The sequence below is a fragment of the Erythrolamprus reginae genome, chromosome 2, assembly GCF_031021105.1.
Source record: "Erythrolamprus reginae isolate rEryReg1 chromosome 2, rEryReg1.hap1, whole genome shotgun sequence".
NCBI lineage: Eukaryota > Metazoa > Chordata > Lepidosauria > Squamata > Dipsadidae > Erythrolamprus > Erythrolamprus reginae.
Window position 1 is genome coordinate 126,297,705 of NC_091951.1, and position 20,086 is coordinate 126,317,790.

The window sequence follows — 20,086 nt, forward strand, 5'->3', positions numbered from 1 at the left end:
TTTCTGAAGATCCGCCTCCCTGAAGAAATTTCCTCAGTTGACAACAAGTCCGAAGCAAATAACACAAGCTCCCAGTTGAACCCACAAATTGTGACTAGAAAGATCTTGAGAAGCCTGCAGAAACACAAAACACCAAATCCCTCTGGCATCCAGCAAAAAACAGACCTAAGGATGGGTCTGGACTCTTCCTTCAATTCTTGGAAAAAGGGAGCATGAGGTAAGACCTAGTGCTCCTTTTCCCCTCACATCGAAGGAAGAGTCCACGATGGGACATACCAAAGGTAAGGAGTCCAGTAGGGCAGGCAAATTCTTATTCACGGCTCCTCGTGCACCTGCTTCAGCACTCGCTTGCCGAACGTTGTGTCAGCTGAGGCAAAAGAGACGATACGGTAGTGATGGATGAAAGGAGAGACCAAAAACAGAGCAGCCTGCCCACGATGCAGCCGAAGGCCAGCAAAGCACACCAAAGATGAAATAAAACAAAACAGCCAGCCCGCGCCGCAGCCAAAGGCAAGCGAGGCAGTTCAAAGAACGGCTTAAATAACAACCGGAGGCTTTAATGGGTCAGCAAAAAGATCTTGGAAATCGACCACAATGTAGAGTAGTGCGAACCCCACAGCCAGTACCAAGAAATTCAATAAGTCACCTGCCCGGGCGCCCAAAGGCTGCGTGAGACAGGAACTCACAGAGAAGTCACTGAATCTGTTAGGGAAACCAAAAAAAAACCCTAGTTCCATTGGAAAAGGCAAAAGAAAAGGCAGGTATGGATTAATAAAGAGCCCAAATGTACAACCCAAAAGTCACATTAGCTGAAGGAAAAGCATCAGTGAGCTGAGGATTGAGTTGAACGACTGAGGAAACATCATCAGGGAGGCGGGTCCTCAGAAAATTCAACCCAGTCCATAGAGCTATGGGGCTAGAGTAACCATCCTGGACTCTTCCTTCGATTTGGGGGGGGGGGGAATTTAGATTTCGGTGTCCCCTCTTATTCTTGCTGAGGCAGCGAACTCAATATTCCTGATAGGCCTCTCTTAGGTATACCCCTTATTTGGAGCTGCCTACGTCCCTTTTCTGGCATGTTCTTTCTTTGTAGCCTCCTAACCTAAAACTCTCATATTTTGCTTGGCTGTATTGAAGGAGGAGGAAACAGAAGGCTAGGGAGATAAAGCACCTCAGCGGAGGCTGCAGGAAAACGTTTATGATAGAGGCATCCTGAGCCTGCTGTGAACTCAGGTTCCAGATTTGTTCCCAGCAACAGGAGACCCAGGATCTTTGCATCCCAATGGTAGGGAGACAGATAAAGCAGAATGAAAAGAAGATTTTGGAATATATATTTAGGGTCACTTTCATCTCATGTTGCCATTTTTGTAGTGAATGCAAGGGGATTTTATATGAAGGATGCAATGGTGGAAGAATGTTGTCACTTTCAACCTCTGCTTGGACGTTTTCCAGATACATCTGGCCAGCCACTGATTGATGCTGACTTACAGTAGGTAGTCCTTGTATAATGACATAGCAAATAAAACCCTTCCATTCTCGCCTTAACCAAATACATTGAGGTTGAGATGGAAAGCATCATGGTGTGTGTGTATGCGTGTGTAATTGATTTTTTTCCGTTTCAATTTTTTCTCACAAATACAGTGGTACCTCTACTTAAGAACGTTCTGTGACCAGGTTCTTAAGTAGAAATGTTTGTAAGTAGAAGCAATTTTTCCCATAGGAATCAATGTAAAAGCAAATAATGTGTGCCAATCCATAAGAAAAGAAATAAAAGCTTGGAATTTGGGTGGGAGGAGGAGGAGAAAGAAGAGGAGAAGGACAGTTGTTGCCCAGAGTGAAGGAAGCATTTCTTTTATCTGGGTGCTGACAGAGGTTTATTCCCTCTCCAAGCGCCCAGAGAAAGGAAAATGCTTTGTTCGCTCTGGACTGCCAAAGCCTCCTTAAGCACCACCAAAAGGCAACTCTGGCAGCCCAGAAAAGCTTGAGATGGCCGGGATTAAAGGGGGAATGGCAGGAAACTGGCTGGGCCTTTGTGCCACTCTCAAATTTCCTGGGAAATTTTTCCGGGCACGGGTTCTTAAGTAGAAAACGGTTGTTAAGAAGAGGCAAAAAAATCTTGAACACCCGGTTTTTATCTAGAAAAGTTCTTAAGTAGAGGCTTTTTAAATAAGAGGTACCATTGTACAGCGTTCCCTTGATTTTTGCGGGTTCGAACTTCACAAAAAGTCTATACCACGGTTTTTCAAATATATTAATTAAAAATACTTTGGTTTTTTTTCCCCTATACCACAGTTTTTCCCGCCCAATGACGTCATATGTCATCGTCAAACTTTCGTCTGCCTTTAATAAATATTTTTTTAAATAAACTTTAATAAATAAACATGGTGAGTAATAATCTAAATGGTTGCTAAGGGAATGGGAAATTGCAATTTAGGGGCTTAAAGTGTTAAGGGAAGGCTTGTGATACTGTTCATAGCCAAAAATAGTGTATTTACTTCCGCATCTCTACTTTGCGGAAATTCGACTTTCGTGGGCAGTCTCGGAACGCATCCCCCGCGAAAATCGAGGGAACACTGTATTGCCATTCACCAATGGCAGGATTCACACAACATACTTTAATAGGCCAATGATGGAGCAGACTATTGTGTAAACCTGCTGCTAATATAGGTCAATACTTGGTAGAAAGGAGCAGTTTTAGCTCAGAACTTAACCAAGGATTTGCAAAGCAGACTCTGCCAAATTCAATCAATTTAGGGCCCCATCCAAGCCCCGCCCAATCAGTCCACCAAGAAACAAAAGCCCTAGGTACTACAGAAGGTGCATTGCATTCCAATATTGATTGCCCACAAGAGCCAAATTCTAGCCCATTTGCCAAAGTGGCCATTGGGGAGGAATCATTGTATAATGAAATCTTGCCAGTACCATCTTTTTGAAAGTGGTCATGAAGTTACAAAGCCCTAACTCAGTTAACAGAATTAAATGCTTCTAGAGCCAACTCCGAAGCATTATCATTTCACTTGAGGCATGTTGTGTGAATGAACTCTGCAAGTTTTCTAAGATTTAGATAGATCCCAAAACAGTCTGCCTCCAGATTTAGGAGATACTGTATTTGATAGTGAAGATCTACATGAAATGAACAATAATAGTAGTTCACATGCCTCTCATAATTCAGAAAAGGACTTCAGTTTTTCTGTTCTTATGGTGTTTCTAGAGGTATGTGCAGTGTGTGTCTGAACAACCCTGTTTACTATTTCTCATAAAATGTGGAGTAAGCATTCTGGAATTCCCAGTGTTGGACAGCACTGCTGAGATCTTACCTAAACATGGATAAATTTGTTCTTACAAAAACTTGATATTATCTTACTGAGGTTGTGACATAAAGTGAAATTATCTGACTCAAATGGAATTGTGGTTTGTTCTTGAGTTGAAAAGATTAAAAACTAATTCTTATGCCTGGCTTACTTGACTGGAGTATCTTGAACAAAAAAACTCTACAATGTCCAGATACAAAGTTTTTTTATAATTGCACATTTTCTTGCAAAGCATGGGACAATTTTGCTTCTGTGTATGAGTCTTATTACTATTCTAGCCATCTCTATCTGTGGCAGTTGAGTAGATTCACTCAAAGCAAAGTACTTTACATCTGCAAACATAGTTGGAATTTAACGTCAAAGCTTGTAATAACAAATCATGGGGATGAAGGACCATGGCATATTTTTGCTACATAGTTTGATTTCTGTTACATACCTTACTGAGATCAAGAATTTGATTCCTTCTACCACATCAATGTCTTGGGAGACCATAGGACTCTAATGTAATATATTCTTTTTGACATATATAGGCAATAAAATTGCCCACTACTCACTAAATGACTACTTCACTTATCAATAGATGACATAGTCTCAATTGTGGTCATAAATCAAGGACTATTTCCCCACTGAATGTTGATTTAACATCAAAACTCTGGATGTGAAAAGAGGATTCATTTCTCAAGGCATTTGTGGTATATTCCAGGACATTCCATGCAAACTGTTTCTCTATATCCATAGTTTGAGAATTTGGAGCTTTTCATTTCATATTATTAGGACTTTTTTTTGTAGACCAAAGACTTATATTGTCTTATGTCACAAAATTATCTGTTATAATTAACAATGCAAGGCATCCTCTTTATTACAAGAACATTAATTTTGAATATTAACCTGCTGAATTACAAGGCTATCTGTTGAATTAGAAATAATAATAATAATAATAATAATAATAATAATAATAATAATAATAATAATAATTTATTGGATTTGTATGCTGCCCCTCTCCGCAGACTCGGGGCGGCTAACAACAATAATAAACACAACATGTACAATCCAATAATAAAAAACAACTAAAAACCCCTATTATAAAACCAAAAATACAAACAAACATACCATGCATAACTTATAATGGCCTAGGGGGAAGAGCTATCTCAACTCCCCCATGCCTGGCGGTATAAATGAGTCTTGAGTAGTTTACAAAAGACAGGGAGGGTGGGGGCAGTTCTAATCTCCGAGGGGAGTTGGTTCCAGAGGGCTGGGGCCGCCACAGAGAAGGCTCTTCCCCTGTGGTCCGCCAAACGACATTGTTTAGTCGACAGGACCCGGAGAAGGCCAAGTCTGTGGGACCTTATTGGTCGCTGGGATTGTGCAGTAGCAGGAGGTTCCGGAGGTAATCTGATCCATTGCCATGTAGGGCTTTAAAGGTCATGACCAACACTTTGAATTGTGACCGGAAACTGATCGGCAGCCAATGCAAGCCACGGAGTGTTGAAGAAACGTGGGCGAATCTTGGAAGCCCCATGATGGCTCTCGCGGCTGCGTTCTGCATGATCTGAAGTTTCCGAACACTCTTCAGCGGTAGCCCCATGTAGAGAGCGTTGCAGTAATCGAACCTCGAAGTGATGAGGGCATGAGCGACTGTGAGCAATGACTCCCTGTCCAAATAGGGCCGCAACTGGTGCACCAGGCGAACCTGGGCAAATGCCCTCCTTGCCACAGCCGAAAGATGATGTTCCAATGTCAGCTGTGGATCGAGGAGGACACCCAAGTTGCAAACCCTCTCTGAGTAGTTCCCCCCCCCCCAGGGTAATGGACGGACGGATGGAATTGTCCTTGGGAGGCAAGACCCACAGCCACTCCGTCTTGTCTGGGTTGAGTTTGAGTTTGTTGACTCATCCAGGCCCCTCAGATCTGTCATATAGAGGAAGTTTTACAGTAGTGGGACAAATTTGTATCTATAGAAAAACATTGTCTCATGCTTTTTGTGCCTCTCAAGACTGGCATACATATTTAGAAGAAATGAAATTAATGATGTTGACACACATATATACGTACAGTTTCCAGCTTTGCTTCTTCCTTCACTTCTATTCTGGTTACGCTCTGTTGAGTCACAGTATGCTTTCCTTTATTGGTTTTGTCTGCATAAAATTGGATATAATACATATATGGACCATGCTGCTGTTCAGATGATGTTAAAGGAATAGTGAAGATCGAATCGAATAGTTAGAAGTGGATGGTCTATAATGTAGCAATAGATTTTCAAACAAAAAGGCAGCTGTTTATTAATTTTTCCTGGGGTGGATAAAAGTAACAAATTATATTGTAAACAATTATAGAGATATAACTGAACTCTGTTATTAAAAGAGATATAATGGAAATAAATGTTAAGCGGCAAGGAGAGGATCACAATATAAAGCAAGACTCTCAAGACAGCTTTATTGAAATGTTAGTTATTCCAGATATTTTTATATGTGTGGCATCTCAGTGTGTAAATAAGGTGTAATAAACAGTAATCAACCAATGGATAAATGTCTTTGCTAGCTCTGGTGATAGACTAGAGAGGATAACATGCCACCGAACATGTCACTGAAGATGGACTTCTTAATTTGACAGCAGGGCTGTCAAACTCCTGGCTGAATGCATCATGTGCTGGCCATGCCCTTCTCCAGTTTAGCAAATGGGGGTTGGGGGTGGAGTCCCAATTCATCACGTGATGCTATGAGGATGTGAATTTGACATCCCTGCTTTAGAGGATATTTCCTCTAAAAATACTTCATTAGAACTCCTGAGCAAAAGCAGCATATTAAGAATTAGATAAATTCATGAAGGATAAGTCTCTCAATGGTTACTTGTTATACTATGTGTTAGGGCTGTGCCATGTTCAGATTTTTAAAAAAATGCTTCAGAGCATGCATGGATAAATGATAAACACTTGTTGGTAATTCTTTAAAGCAAGTTTGTCCGGGATTGTGCTACAGTTGTGGAAAGCACGGCTGCTTTAAAGAGCTGTCAACAAGTGTTTTGTGAATACTTCACTTGCTGCATAGCAGTTCCCCGCTGCTTTGAATTTGAAGCATTCCATAGCACTATTAAACATTATTTATTTTATTTTATTTATTTTATTTATTTATTTATTTATTTATTCATTTATTTATTCGTTCGTTCGTTCGTTTGTTTGTTTGTTTGTTTGTTTGTTAATTTATTTATTGGATTTGTATGCCGCCCTTCTCCGTAGACTGTCACAGGTAGTATACAGTATGTAATTATGTATATCAAATATCATAACTTTTCTGAGGCATATAGGGTGAATTCTGTCTCATTCAATAATTCAAAAACTTCCCTTCATATTAAGCCAGGTTCTTTAGGAGAACCTTTTTAAAAGGGGTATGATAATGAAAGGATACAGAATGACAGAGGAGTGAAGTAGGTGGAAAAAGAAACTGTATTAATCTTGCTGTTCTGCTCGGGTCAATATGACCTGAAATGAAATTTGAGACCTGTAGATTGTTTCTCATGCCAATCTCAAACCTGTGATTAATTGACTTTTTCTCATTTGAGGAGTTCTTACTATGAGTTGGGGGGTGGGGTATGCAAACAGAACAGCAAGGTTAATACTGTTACATAATTTACAGAATTCTAGCAATGTTACAGAATTACTGCTTCAATGTCCTTTTCTGCCCCTTCATTTCAAGTTCTGATAACAGGTAATGAACTGGAGGAGAGCACATTTCTATAAAGATACCTGGAGGATTTTTCCATTCTTGGACTTTAAGAATCTAAAACAGAAGAGGATTAATATGGACATGAGCTACAGCAACATTATAAATGAGCAAATGCAAAAATGACAAGAACTTGAAAGGCCAAGTAGGTGGGGGCTTTGAATGAAAGGAATCTTTCATTTCTTCATGTCCCACTTACTTATAAGTCTTATAAGATTCTCGAACCCATTGCCAATGTTTAAAATGAAGCTGCAATACCTGTCCTGCTCCCTCATTAATTAAATTGTCCTATTTTTCAAACTTTTGTTCATCTGCCAAGTACTGTAAGATCTAGTGCGGGCATATAATTTCTTCTTGAACTATAAAGTATTGACCAACATACAGTGATACCTTGTCTTACAAACTTAATTGGTTCCAGGACGAGGTTCTTAAGGTGAAAAGTTTGTAAGACGAAACAATGTTTCCCATAGGAATCAATGGAAAAGTGATTAATGCGTGCAAGCCCAAAATTCACCCCTTTTACCAGCCAAAGGACCCGTTTTTGTGCTGCTGGGATTCCCATAAGCCTCCCATTCATGGGAAACCCCACCTCAGGACTTCTGTGTTTTTGCAATGCTGCAGGGGAATCCCAGTAGGGGAATCCCAGCAGGGGAATCCCAGCATCGCAAAAACGAGCGCTTCACTAGCAATAGAAGTCCGGAGGTGGAGTTTCCCAGCGAAGGGAGCATCAGTAAAATTGCAGCATCACAAAAACACCGAAGTCCTCAAAACCCCACCTCCGGACCTCTGTGTTTTTGTGATGCTCCGATTTCACTGAGGCTCCCCTTGCTGGGAAACCCCACCTCCGGACTTCCGTTGCCAGTGAAGCGCCCGTTTTTGCGCTGCTGGGATTCCCCAGCTTGGATTCCTCTGCAGCATCACAAAAACACAGAAGTCTGGAGGTGGTGTTTCCCATGGAGGGGAGCCTCATGGAAATCCCAGCAGCACAAAAACGGGTGCTTCGCTGGCAAAGGAAGTCCGGAGGTGGAGCATCCCAGTGGCGGCAGTGGGTTTGTAAGGTGAAAATAGTTTGTAAGAAGAAGCAAAAAGATCTTAAACCCCGGGTTTGTATCTCAAAAAGTTTGTATGACAAGGCGTTTGTAAGACGAGGTATCACTGTATTTTGTAGAGAAGAACCCAGGTTCTTATGAAGTTTATCAGTGCTTCCATTCCCATTTGTCTGTTCTTTTTTTACTTGAATTAACTTTTGTGTCTGTTACACTGTTTGGCTAAAATGGGTAAACTCTTAATTCTAAGATCTTCCTTTCTGCCCCACAGTACTGGATCAGCTTCTTCCTGAGCTGAATGTCCTGCTGAAACTCTTGGACCATGAATACCTGAGTGCCACCACTGTGGAGAAGAAAAACACCGTTTCGAATATCTTGCAAAAGCTACAGCCTCCTGCAGGTTAGGAAACCCTTGTTGTATTTCATCAGTGTGTTTTAACTTACTGTTTTCCCTTTTTTTTCTGTTTTCTGTATACCTTAACTATAAAAAAATATGTTTGGCATCTTCCTCAATTGTGACATGTCCCAGCAGGTGTCAGTCTTTTGTTTAGGTACTGGGGAATCACCGGAATGATTGCAACATTTTTCCAGTCTGTTGCCTCTAGTGACAGTTGACAGTGATCTGTTGCCTGGCCAGCAAGTCCTGTTTTGTTCTTTTAAAAGCAAATGTCTCAGAATGGTTTCCCAGAGGCAAAAGGCAAGTTGAGGCTTTGTTATCTAGGACTGTCCATGATGCCAGAGAAATATAAAACTATATTTTCAAGAAATATGCTAATTCGGGCAAATGAACTGTTCCTTTCCAATCAGCTCTAAATCCAACTGCTGTATAATTGCTGTGAACATTAAACAAGGAGGGTAGTACCCATACATTATACACATAGGGCAGTTTAAATGCTTGTCCTCCAGTGCTGTGGTCTGGCTTCAAATAGGAGAGGGGAGGGAGGGAGGAAGAGAGAGAACTGAATAACTTTATAGTAACCAAAGAATAGGATAGAGTTGGAAGGGACTTTGGAGGTCTTCTAGTCCAACACCCTGATCAGGAAGGAAACCCTATTATCAGGGATGGAGAACCTTTTTTTTTTTGCTTTGGTGCCAAAAGGGGCACATATGCTTGTGATAGCAGGCATGTGCATGCCCACACCCAAAATTCAATGCCTCCCCCTTGTATGCGCACACAACACCTCCTGCATTGCCGCACCCTCCCACGCACACATGCACCTAGGCCCAGTGAAGGGCTACCAAAATTTTTACTACCACACTCTGGGCATGGCTTATGCAGGATGCCCTGCATTTTCTTTCAACATCTTTCAGTACAAATTGGGTGTTCTGGGGTGGAGCTCCATTTTCACTGCCCCACTGCATTCCTCCCCCATCCGGGCAGTAGCCCACCCTGCGTAGATCTCACTGAAGCCTCTGGAGGCTTTTCTGAAGCCTGGAATGGGTGAGAAATTGTCCATTCATTCCTGAACTTCTGGTAGGCCCGTTATGCCATTATTCACCTTCCCCAGGCTTGAGGAAATTTCCTGAAGCCTTGGGAGGGCGAAAAACGCCCTGGGGAGGAATTCCTAAAATGAAACATGCATACAGTGTCTTTGTCTTTTTTACAGGACCAGGAGATTGTGGTAGGGATTCTATATCCCACAAAGCTGAACAATTCTCTGAGGCAGCTTATATCTAGCAACTTCTTCACATCTTTTCCTTCCCCTCCCTCCTGCATCTGTTTCCATTATGGTTTGCATAATACAGGATTCTTGGTCCTTTGTTGTTACAAGTACCTGACTCCCTCTGGTGGAGCATTCCATGCTAATGGACCCTTCCAGCTGACCTTGAGGAGAGGAAATAAACAGGCATTAAACAATAGCTGGCAATAGCTTGACTGTACTATTCTTTGAGCCTTACACACAGGGTTTCTTCACATTTATGATTGTTCCCAATATTTATTTATTTTATTTGTTTGTTTTGTCAAGTATGTATTGGTGGTATACAAAGATTTAACAATATTTATATACATGATACTAGTAAAAGAGAAACATTAGGACAGGGGATGAAAGGCACTCTGGTGCACTTATGCACTCCTCTTACTGACCTCTTAGGAATTGGGAGAGGTCAACAGTGGATAGTCTAAGGGTAAAGTTTTGGGGGTTAGGTGATGATACTACAGAGTCTGGTAGTGAGTTCCATGCATCAACTACTCAGTTACTAAAGTCGTATTTCCTGCAGTCGAGTTTAGAGCGGTTTACTTTTAGTTTGTATCTGTTGTGTGCTCGTGTGTTGTTGTGGTTGAAGCTGGAGTAGTCGTTGACAGGAAGGACATTGTAGCAGATGATTTTATGGGCTATAAACAAGAACAAAACTTGTATATAACTTGTATATTTGTTCTGCATATAAGTACAGAACAAATGAAACTGTAAACCTTTCAGGACGGATGTTTTTCTACTTTTAATTTTTGGTATTGCATCTCATGCTTTCTCATGTCAGCCAATTACCTTTGGGAAATTTGTGTCATTAATTCTATACTAGTTTTTCTAGATGGGATGGGCTGTCTGTCAGAATCCATGGAGCGTCTCTGTGTGTATGTGATTTTGTGTGGGCATGCTCCTGTATGTATGTGACTATATATATGTAGAACATCAGAACCCTCAGGTAATGAAAACAGTGATATCATTTAACCTTGCTTTAGTTGGCCAGGAATTGTTATTTTCTTTCCTGTGGAAATGTGTGTTTCCACTAGACTTCCTGCTGTCTGATTTCTGCTGAGACAGTATAATTCCATAGGAAGAGCAAATGGTTCGCATTGTCTGATCAGGAGATTTCTGCCTTCTGTCCTGAAGCAACACCCAACATACTGTATATATTCCTCATTACTTTGGATCACTTGAAGCAATTCTGAAATGGCCCTCTCCGAAGGAAAGTGATATCTACTCATTCTTGCCTTATACTTTTCAGATATCAATTATTCTTCTTGAAGATAGGCATGGCCCCTTTTGAACTTCTTCGAAGTTTGCATGAAATTGGTATTTGATTAGATTGGTTGAAATTCTGGGAGCCAGAAATAGATGAATCGTTCAGATAGCTGGAAATATAAATGCACTATTTGTTCTGATATTGTGAATTTTACTGCTGTCTTATGAAATCATGATACAAACTGACAAGAAATTAACATAATGGGCAAATCTGGATAGTCTCATACTTGTTCTGTGAACTCATAGAAACATAGAAGACTGACGGCAGAAAAAAACCTCATGGTCCATCTAGTCTGCCCTTATACTATTTCCTGTATTTTATCTTACAATGGATATATGTTTATCCCAGACATGTTTAAATTCAGTTATTGTGGATTTACCAACCACATCTGCTGGAAGTTTGTTCCAAGGATCTACTACTCTTTCAGTAAAATAATATTTTCTCACGTTGCTTTTGATCTTTCCCCCAACTCACTTCAGATTGTGTCCCCTTGTTCTTGTGTTCACTTTCCTATTAAAAACACTTCCCTCCTGAACCTTAATTGCATATTTACATTTATGAGTCAAATCTACAACTTAGTAAGACAGTATAGATTTGAGGGATAGGAAATTCAAAATTCTGCAAGGACTGAATACCTGTCTTGTTATATTGGATATTTTTTTCTATAGATCTAGAACAGGAGTTTAAGCTGTTGTAGAAAATCTTTATGTTCCATGGATGCTCACCAGTTTTTATCTGTTAAAACACCACACACGGCAAATGAATTTTCATAGAAAAAATGCTACCTCATTACCACTGATTGCTCCTTGAAAATGTACAATAGGAAATATTGAGTATATTCTGGAGTCTTTTGTGTGCATTGCAGACCAATGAGAAGCTAAAGAGTTTAGCTTCCTGCATAAAGGAAGCTAAAGTCATTCTAGAAATGACTAGCAATAGTGAGAGGAAAAGTCAAATATTAAACATTGAATGTCAATTTTTATGTATTTATTCTATTTTTATCTTTCAGGGAAGGATGTGAATTACATGTATATGAATACAACAGAACTGCATAATGGCACTAGTTTTGTGGAATCACTATTTGAAACGTTTGGTATGTACAGTGGATCGATATAATTATATTGTCACCTATAGGTGTGATTATTTTGGTTCCATTCAGTACCTGAAGTAGAAGAGTAATGGAAGTACTACAAGTGACAGAGAACTCTCAAGGTTTCAGGAAATCCAGAGGAGTGTAGTACCATCTTTTCTGACTAATACATTTTATTTAAAAACATATGCTTTCATCAGCTGCAGTTCACTTCATCTCCAACAATTGATTGGTTTGACATACATACACATATTGATTATTTGCCTGTAGATTTTGACAAATTTAAATTCTACCATTTTTTAAGTAATGGATATAGGTTTGGGAGCAAATACATTTCCTCCCTGCTTTGGTTCTAAAAGGCAATCTTTTGAATTGAGAAGAATTTGCTTATCAAGTCTGATCTTTTATCTCATAGTCAAGATTGTTTCCAACTTAACACTTTCAAATTATAATACATGTTACTGTACTATTGAGTCTTTGGCTTCTAATCTTTCCTCAGACTGTGACTTGGGAAATCTTCAGGACATGCAAGAAGATGATGGAGATGGTAAAGAAGGCATCAGCTTGGAGCTTTCAAGGAGTCCATCAGCTAAAAATGTAAGTTCCACCAGTTCTCAGTTCCTCATTCCCTAACACACGAGAATGTTTTATACTAAGGACAAACACTGGCCATCTACTTCAGTGCTGTCCCTCTTCATTTTCTCTAATTTGGCGCTCTCCAGAAACATTGGAACTATAGTTCACTATACTAGTTGGCAACATCAGCATCTTCTACCCTAGCAGAACTGATGAGTTGGGGAAGGCTGGTTTATAGTGATTGACTTTGACATTTAAAGTTTTTTTAAAAAAATAATTTTTATTAGTTTACAAAAAAGTATATACAAAGGGAGGAAGAGTGGATATATCTTGTTTGACATCATTATGATAACATATAGTCAGAAGTAGAATATGGTTATTCTGTTCAATTAAACTTTATCCAGTCAATATACATATCAAAACCAAAACCAGTTATGGATTAAATTTTTTAAAGTACTGTATCTCTGTAGTTCGTTATCATTTAGCTCTTCTGACTCTTCCTTCCCTCCCCCTCCCCCCCAGTGAACTGATGTTGACAGTTCTAAAGACTTTAGATTGGTAATTGGGCGGCATATGGTTGCCGCGTTTTTTTCAGTACATTTTTGATCTACACTTGAGCTAAGATCAGATTGAATTGATCAAGATGTTCATAATAATCCGATAAAACCATTCAGAGTTTTGTATTTTGTCGATATAAAAGCTTCTCCACTATCCGTTAACCTATTTTTGATCTACAATTTATGTTGTTTCCTTGTCTTTCTTTTCTTTCTCCATTTGCTTTTTATTTTTTACCCAGGCGTAAAAATTTTCCCAAGTCTTATAGAGTCTTGAATCCTCTTTATTTTTAAGTTTTTTAAAAAAATTTATTTTTAAGTTTTTTTTAAATTTTCCCAAGTCTTATAGAATCTTGAATCCTCTTTATTTTTAAGTTTTCTGCACAATCATAAACTTTCTTAATAATCTCTCTTTCACTTGGTATGTTCTCTTTGACATTTAAAGTTTTATATATGAGACTTTCTTAACTGATAAACTGAAGAGGCCACTTGTGGGCAAAATAGGTTTGAACTGATATGTCTGCAGATTTCTATAGATGTTTATTTCTTTTTATCAGGCTTTTATAAAATGGGTCGTGGTGGAATTCTCTGGGCACTTAATGCCTGGGGTGGAGCTATATTCTAGATCTCTTCAGATAAGCAAAGAGACAGAAAGAAATGCTAAGAAGCAAAGGACTAAGGATCACATCATTTCTGAAAATTTCTGCTTATTCTATTCTTGCAAGACACATAGCTTGGAAATAAGCCATCAAAATACTTCTTTCATCAGCTATTTTCAAAGTTCTGGTTATATGATAACATTCCATCCAGAGAGAAACAAAAATCCACTCCTTTTTTATAGTCAAATTTATTTCACATAAAGACCTGATATGTAATCAGATGCTAATCTCATAATATGGAAGCAACATAATGAGGATGAAGATTAAAAAAATTAGAAAGGTAGTTTTTCTTCCCTTTAAGCCAGAAATAGTTAAAAAGAAGCATTGTTACACATGAAAACATACTCACTCCACTAAAGCAATAAATATTTGCAAATGTTAGTCTATGGAGAGGGGCAGCATACAAATCTAATAAATAATAATAATAAATAATAATTACTTTTATCCAACTACCGTGGTAGAATGAAAGACGTGTACAGTGTTCCCTCGATTTTCGTGGGGGTTGCGTTCCAAGACTGCCCGCGATAGTTGAATTTCCGCAAAATAGCGGTGCGGAAGTAAAAACATCATTTTTGGATATGGACAGCCAAAAACTACCCCCACGCACCCTTTTTCAAGGCAGCGCAAGGAGCCGGGCTTGAGGTTGGGGGTGGGGAGCTACGAAAGTGCGGAGGCCGGCAAAGATTGTTTTGAATGTCGGCTGCCCTCGCCCCCCCCCCGTGCCTCCGGCCCCCTCGCCGCTACCCCCCGCCTGCCCGATCTGCCCCTCTCACCGGCTTTCTTGGGACACGGGTCCTCCTGCAGCAGCGCTGGTGGCTACGGCTTCTCATCCTCCTCATTCAGCCGCTAGCCACTCTGAGCGCTTTGAGAATGCCCGCCCCGCCCCTCTCACAGTCCCTTAGCTGAGAGCGCTTTCGTCCCAGCTATCAGCGAGGGGGCTGCAGGAGAGGCGGGGCAGGCATTCTCACAGAGAGGGAGAGAGAGAGGGAGAAAGAGAGAGAGCAAGAGGGGGGAGAGTGGAAGGTAGAGAGAGAGAGAGAAATGATAGAAAAAAGGGGAGAAAAAAAGAGAAATGAGAAAATGATTGAAGCAGAGAATGCCAGGAAAGAAAGAGAAAGAGAGAGAGAGAGAAGTGACTCTTGGTGATGACGTATGACATCATCGGGTGGGAAAAACCGTGGTATAGAAAAATAACCACGGAGTATTTTTTAATTAATATTTTTTGAAAAACCGTGGTATAGCCGTTTCGCGAAGTTTGAACCCGCGAAAATTGAGGGATCACTGTATATGCATTGTATGCATTGTAGATAAGCAAAGAATTATCCCTTATTTAGATGGAATAGTTCTTATTGCTCAAAGCAAGATTGAACAATGATCTGCTTAATAATTTCCCATTGTTTCCAACTGATTGCTCTGAAGTCACACATGTATCCAGCATAACACTATGGGCCCTTGAGGATATTTTATTATGCAACTGCTCTATATCATTCATAGAGTGATATTAGGGTAGGTTATCTACACAAATATCCTTGAATTTTCCCATTGTTTCTTTTATCTTTTTTCCTACCTGTGAAAAATCAGTTAAGGTTAGAAAGCTAGATTGGGTATCTTATGTTAGTTAGTTTAATGGGGTCCTCCCATGGCCATTGAAGCTGTCTTATCCAGACTGATGCTGTAGACGCAGGAGCTGAAGGTAAATGGCTTGAACAAAAGCTTCTGAGCCTGAGGAATTTCTCTGAAGAAATATCTCCATTTGGGAGATACACTCAGGGACAGATAGCAGGGCAATGTTCAACCCCATTTGAATACTGCATTCTTTTTCTCATAGGTTTCTGGGGAGCTGCCTCCACCATTGCCCACAACTCCTCCTCCAGAAGATTACTATGAAGAAGCTCTGCCCTTGGGCCCAGGCAAAGCTCCTGAGTACATTACATCTCACAGTAAGCCTTATAGAGGGCCAGCTATGGAAGGAAACAGCTGGTATTTTGGCACTCTCCTATCAGCTAGAAAAATAAAGGCTCCTCCCAGAGGTGTCTGGCAGCTGACAGGGTTATAATTGGTACGGGGCAGGCTTTCCTGTTCCTTTTCTGGTTTTTTTTCCCTTCCTCCCCCATCTCTAGTTGGTCAGATGTCACAAGCAGTTATTTGCTCAGACTTGCCTGGAAATGTATAGTGATCTTGAGTGACAAGAAAAGGAAGGGCCTGCCTGAGAACAATGTCGCTCTGTCTCTCCCCCGTAGCTTGTCTGAGAAATTAGGGAAAGGCAGAGAAAAAGGGCCCAGCACCTGTTCTTGTAATCACTGAGCCCTAGTGAAGCCACGTACAGGTCTAGCAACAAAAACAATAACATTATAAGATTCCCTGCTGATGCAGCTGACTGGTGGCATAAGTGTCATGAGAAACATGAGGAGAGATAATAAGATCCTGTTACAAAGATTCTGGAAAGACCCTCCTATATTAAAGTCAAGAAGGAGAGGCTGTTTCAATGGGGGGGGGGGGGTTGGCTCTGGGACTCAGCCACATGGGAACTCTGAATGAATGTGAAGCAACCGAAGTGAAGCAGATGAGATACTGAGGTTGTCTGAAGGCAGAGTATGTGCTTTCTAATCATGGTTGCAGTAAGGAAAAGTATGTGAGAATAAGGGTCAGAAAACACAAAACAGTTGGGAACAGATAATTATGACTGTCACCCAATGAGCTCTATTTTATATTTTGTTCGCCGTGGTTCTCTTTAGAGTATCCCTTCAGAGATGGCCAAGTAAAAGTGAAAGAGAAGTTATGACAGATAATTTATCAGTGAGATGGGTGGCATAGAAACTAAATTTAAAATTGCCTCAACATATTGTCTGTCATGACTTACTGGTAATAAAAATCTGTCTAGATCAGTGGTTCTCAACTTTTCTAATGCCATGACACCTCAATAGCATTAGCATGCAGTTCCTCATGTTGTGGTGAACTGGTGACACCCGGCTTTTCCAAATATGCCCATGTTACTCCAACACTCAGCAGTCTGCATTGGTTGCCAATCAGTTTCCGGTCACAATTCAAAGTGTTGGTTATTACCTATAAAGCCCTTCATGGCACCGGAGCAGGATACCTGTGAGACTGCCTTCTGCCACACGAATCCCAGCGACCGGTCAGGTCCCACAGAGTGGGCCTTCTCCGGGTCCCGTCGACTAAACAATGTCGTCTGGTGGGACCCAGGAGAAGAGCCTTCTCTGTGGCAGCTCCGACCCTCTGGAATCAGCTCCCTCCAGAGATTAGAACTGCCCCTACCCTCCTTGCCTTTCATAAACTCCTCAAAACCCAACTCTGTCGTCAAGCATGGGGGAACTGAGACATCTCCCCTTGCCTATGTAATTTTAGTGCATGATATGATTGTATGTATGTTTTTTATATTGGAGTTCCTTATTTTCAGATTTTTTAAATGTACAATTGCTATTTTAGATTTTAAATTATTAGATTTGTCAATACATATTGTTTTTTATTACTGTTGTGAGCCGCCCCGAGTCTGCGGAGAGGGGCGGCATACAAATCTAATAAATAAATAAATAAAACAAATAAATAAATAAGTCTAGCACCAATTCTTCCAACAGAGCTTTAATCTGATTGGCAGGAAGATCAGAGGGACATCCCCACTGTAAACGCCTGATTGGTCGGATTGTAAAAATAAGTTCCAAGGCGCCAGAATAGAAGCTTTAGTTCCTAACACCATGGGAAATTTGTCTTTTCCCACTGTCTTAGGCAACCCCTGTGAAACGGTCGTTTGACCCCCAAAGTGGTTCTGATCCCCAGGTTGAGAACCACTGGTCTAGATATTTCAGAGTTAACTTACATTGCAGCTCCCTGCAAAGTCTTTCTCACTGCTTAATTTGTGCAATTTAAAATACTCTTTCTGCTTTCTGTACAGACAGCTCCAGTCCTCCCAATTCAATAGATGGATACTATGAGGATGCAGATAGCAACTATCCTGTCACCAGAATAAATGGGGAGCAGAAAAACTCTTGTAAGCAGAACTGCAACTATATGTGTTGTATATATCTGTTTGGGGAAGGGAATCATGCAGAAGACTCAAGCAGTCAGTACAATTTTATGGAAATGTTATATTCTTATATCTTTTTTGTTGTTAATTTTGTTATCATTTAGCTACTATAGCTTTAAGAAGAAAAGCCTCTTATTATTTCTGTTGTTTTATTCATAGCCATCTTGGATTTTAGGAAAGGACAAGTCTACAGCACCTCTTCATTTTCTTCCTTCTTGTGCTTCCACCCTTGAATTTCTCTCCCAGCTTCTCCACTGTTATTACAATGCATTTTCAGTGTTATTGGATCTTTCTCCACCACTAAAGAGATTAAGTCTTTCACATGGCGTTTATTTGAAGTTGACTATTACCAATCACACGTATTCATTATTTAAAGTTCTTCCTTCCTTACAGACCTGGCGATTTTGTTATGTACCTAGCACTTTTCTTAATCACCATTAGTAAATCAGCCTCTCATCCTTGAATTATAACAGGATGTTCCCTTTGTCATTGTCTCTCCTTTGACTGTATTGCCTTATTGATTTAAAGTTTGCCTGTGTTAAAAAAAAACAGACCCTTGCATGGGGGAGATATGGCATGGTAAACAGAAAAGTCCCTTCTCTCAATTCCAGAATTCAAATCTAGTATCATTACTTTTTGATGTGTTTCCAAAATCTTTAACACTGCCATAATCCTCTTGCTTTGTCCTTTTTCCATTCACAGCTTTCCTTTCTATCCACCTAGGGCAGTCCAGGTGGCATAGCATACATATATTAAAGTATTCAAAACCACTACTGAAAAAGGTGTATTTTTTTTCTACACATGAGAGTGAGGGAGCCAAATATATTTCTCAGAAATAAGTAGTTTCTATTTTGGAAGCATCACTCAAGAAGGCTTAACTCAGGTGCCTCAAAAAGCAGCAACATTTTTAAAAGTGACTTTTTAAAAATGTCCAGGCAGATTGATAGCAGGAGAGGCAACATGGTCTATTCTAGCAAAATCAAATCAGTCATATCTTAGAAAGCCATATTTTGAGGATCTCCAATATGGCAGATAATAAATTATAATTGATTTGGATTAAAGAACCTTTCACATACTATCCTCCACATGAGTTTTGAACTCTGGCATCTCCATCCTGATCTACACCCAAACCTGACTCTTTTTCCATGATGTAAAAAGGCAATGGATAATATAAGTTAGGTTTTTGATTCTGTGCATTATGTTCTACTTTACACAACACCTTTTATCTTTAAAAAAATCTTTAAAAATAGGATGCATTTTCATTTAAAAATACACAGTGATATAGATAGGAATATTTGAAGATGTGGTTTGTTCAGAATGTCAGTATTAATTTTTCATTACAGACTATATTATTACTTCAATGAATTACGTTCTGATCTCTATCATGCTCCTATGTTTCTATCAAGTAAAATTCTTCAGATTTAAATCTGCTAATTAAAGTAATAAAACATTTGATAATATAAATAAGGCATTTTTACAAGAAATATGTTCTAGTTAATTGAGAGTGGGGTTTTTGGTTGCATCTCCTACTTATATATGCAAAATTAATGGGTTATATTTGCCATTCTGTTTTATTTTCATGATTTATATCTTAAGATGTAGAAGTTCTGCGTAGTTAAAGGCTTCATCACATGTTAATCTTGCCTGCCAGATGCAATCCCTTAGATAACCAGCATATGTAAAATATTTAAGACTTTGTTTCCAAAAAACAAGGATAGCAAGGACAAACACAGACTAGTTAGCAAATTAACATTCTTTCCATCCTTTCCCGATGTATTTCATGGGTAACCTCATGTAGAGGTAATTGCAATTATGCTGGGATGTAATCAAGGCACAGATAATTGAATGATTGTAGTTAGTTCATGAGATAAAACTATACAAACACTCTTTTTGCCATCGCCTGAGGATCTAGAGATAAGGTCAGGAAGCATTTTCAGAAAAATGCTTGCTCTTTCATGGAGTCATACAGTCCAAGTTCATACAAGCTGAATCTCAATCCCTTTTCATTGCCCAACACTACTTCAACTTCACCTGGATTTAATTTATCCTTGTTTTCACCTCTTCCACCTTGTTATCAAAGTTGGGCAACATTCAGTGGTATGGTTAAGAACTTTCTTAAAGTTAATAT

The 20,086-nt window shown here is 39.7% G+C and overlaps 1 protein-coding gene across 1 annotated transcript in view; it reads left to right on the forward strand.

Annotated features, from left to right (window-relative positions):
• AFAP1L1 (actin filament associated protein 1 like 1) overlaps positions 1-20,086 on the forward strand; it is a 98,803-nt gene that overhangs the window by 45,028 nt on the left and 33,689 nt on the right. The window contains exons 2-6 of the mRNA XM_070735884.1: positions 8,345-8,473; positions 12,047-12,130; positions 12,627-12,724; positions 15,745-15,856; positions 17,827-17,922. Coding sequence (XP_070591985.1) covers positions 8,345-8,473; positions 12,047-12,130; positions 12,627-12,724; positions 15,745-15,856; positions 17,827-17,922 — 519 coding nt within the window. The remainder of the gene's footprint in view (positions 1-8,344; positions 8,474-12,046; positions 12,131-12,626; positions 12,725-15,744; positions 15,857-17,826; positions 17,923-20,086) is intronic.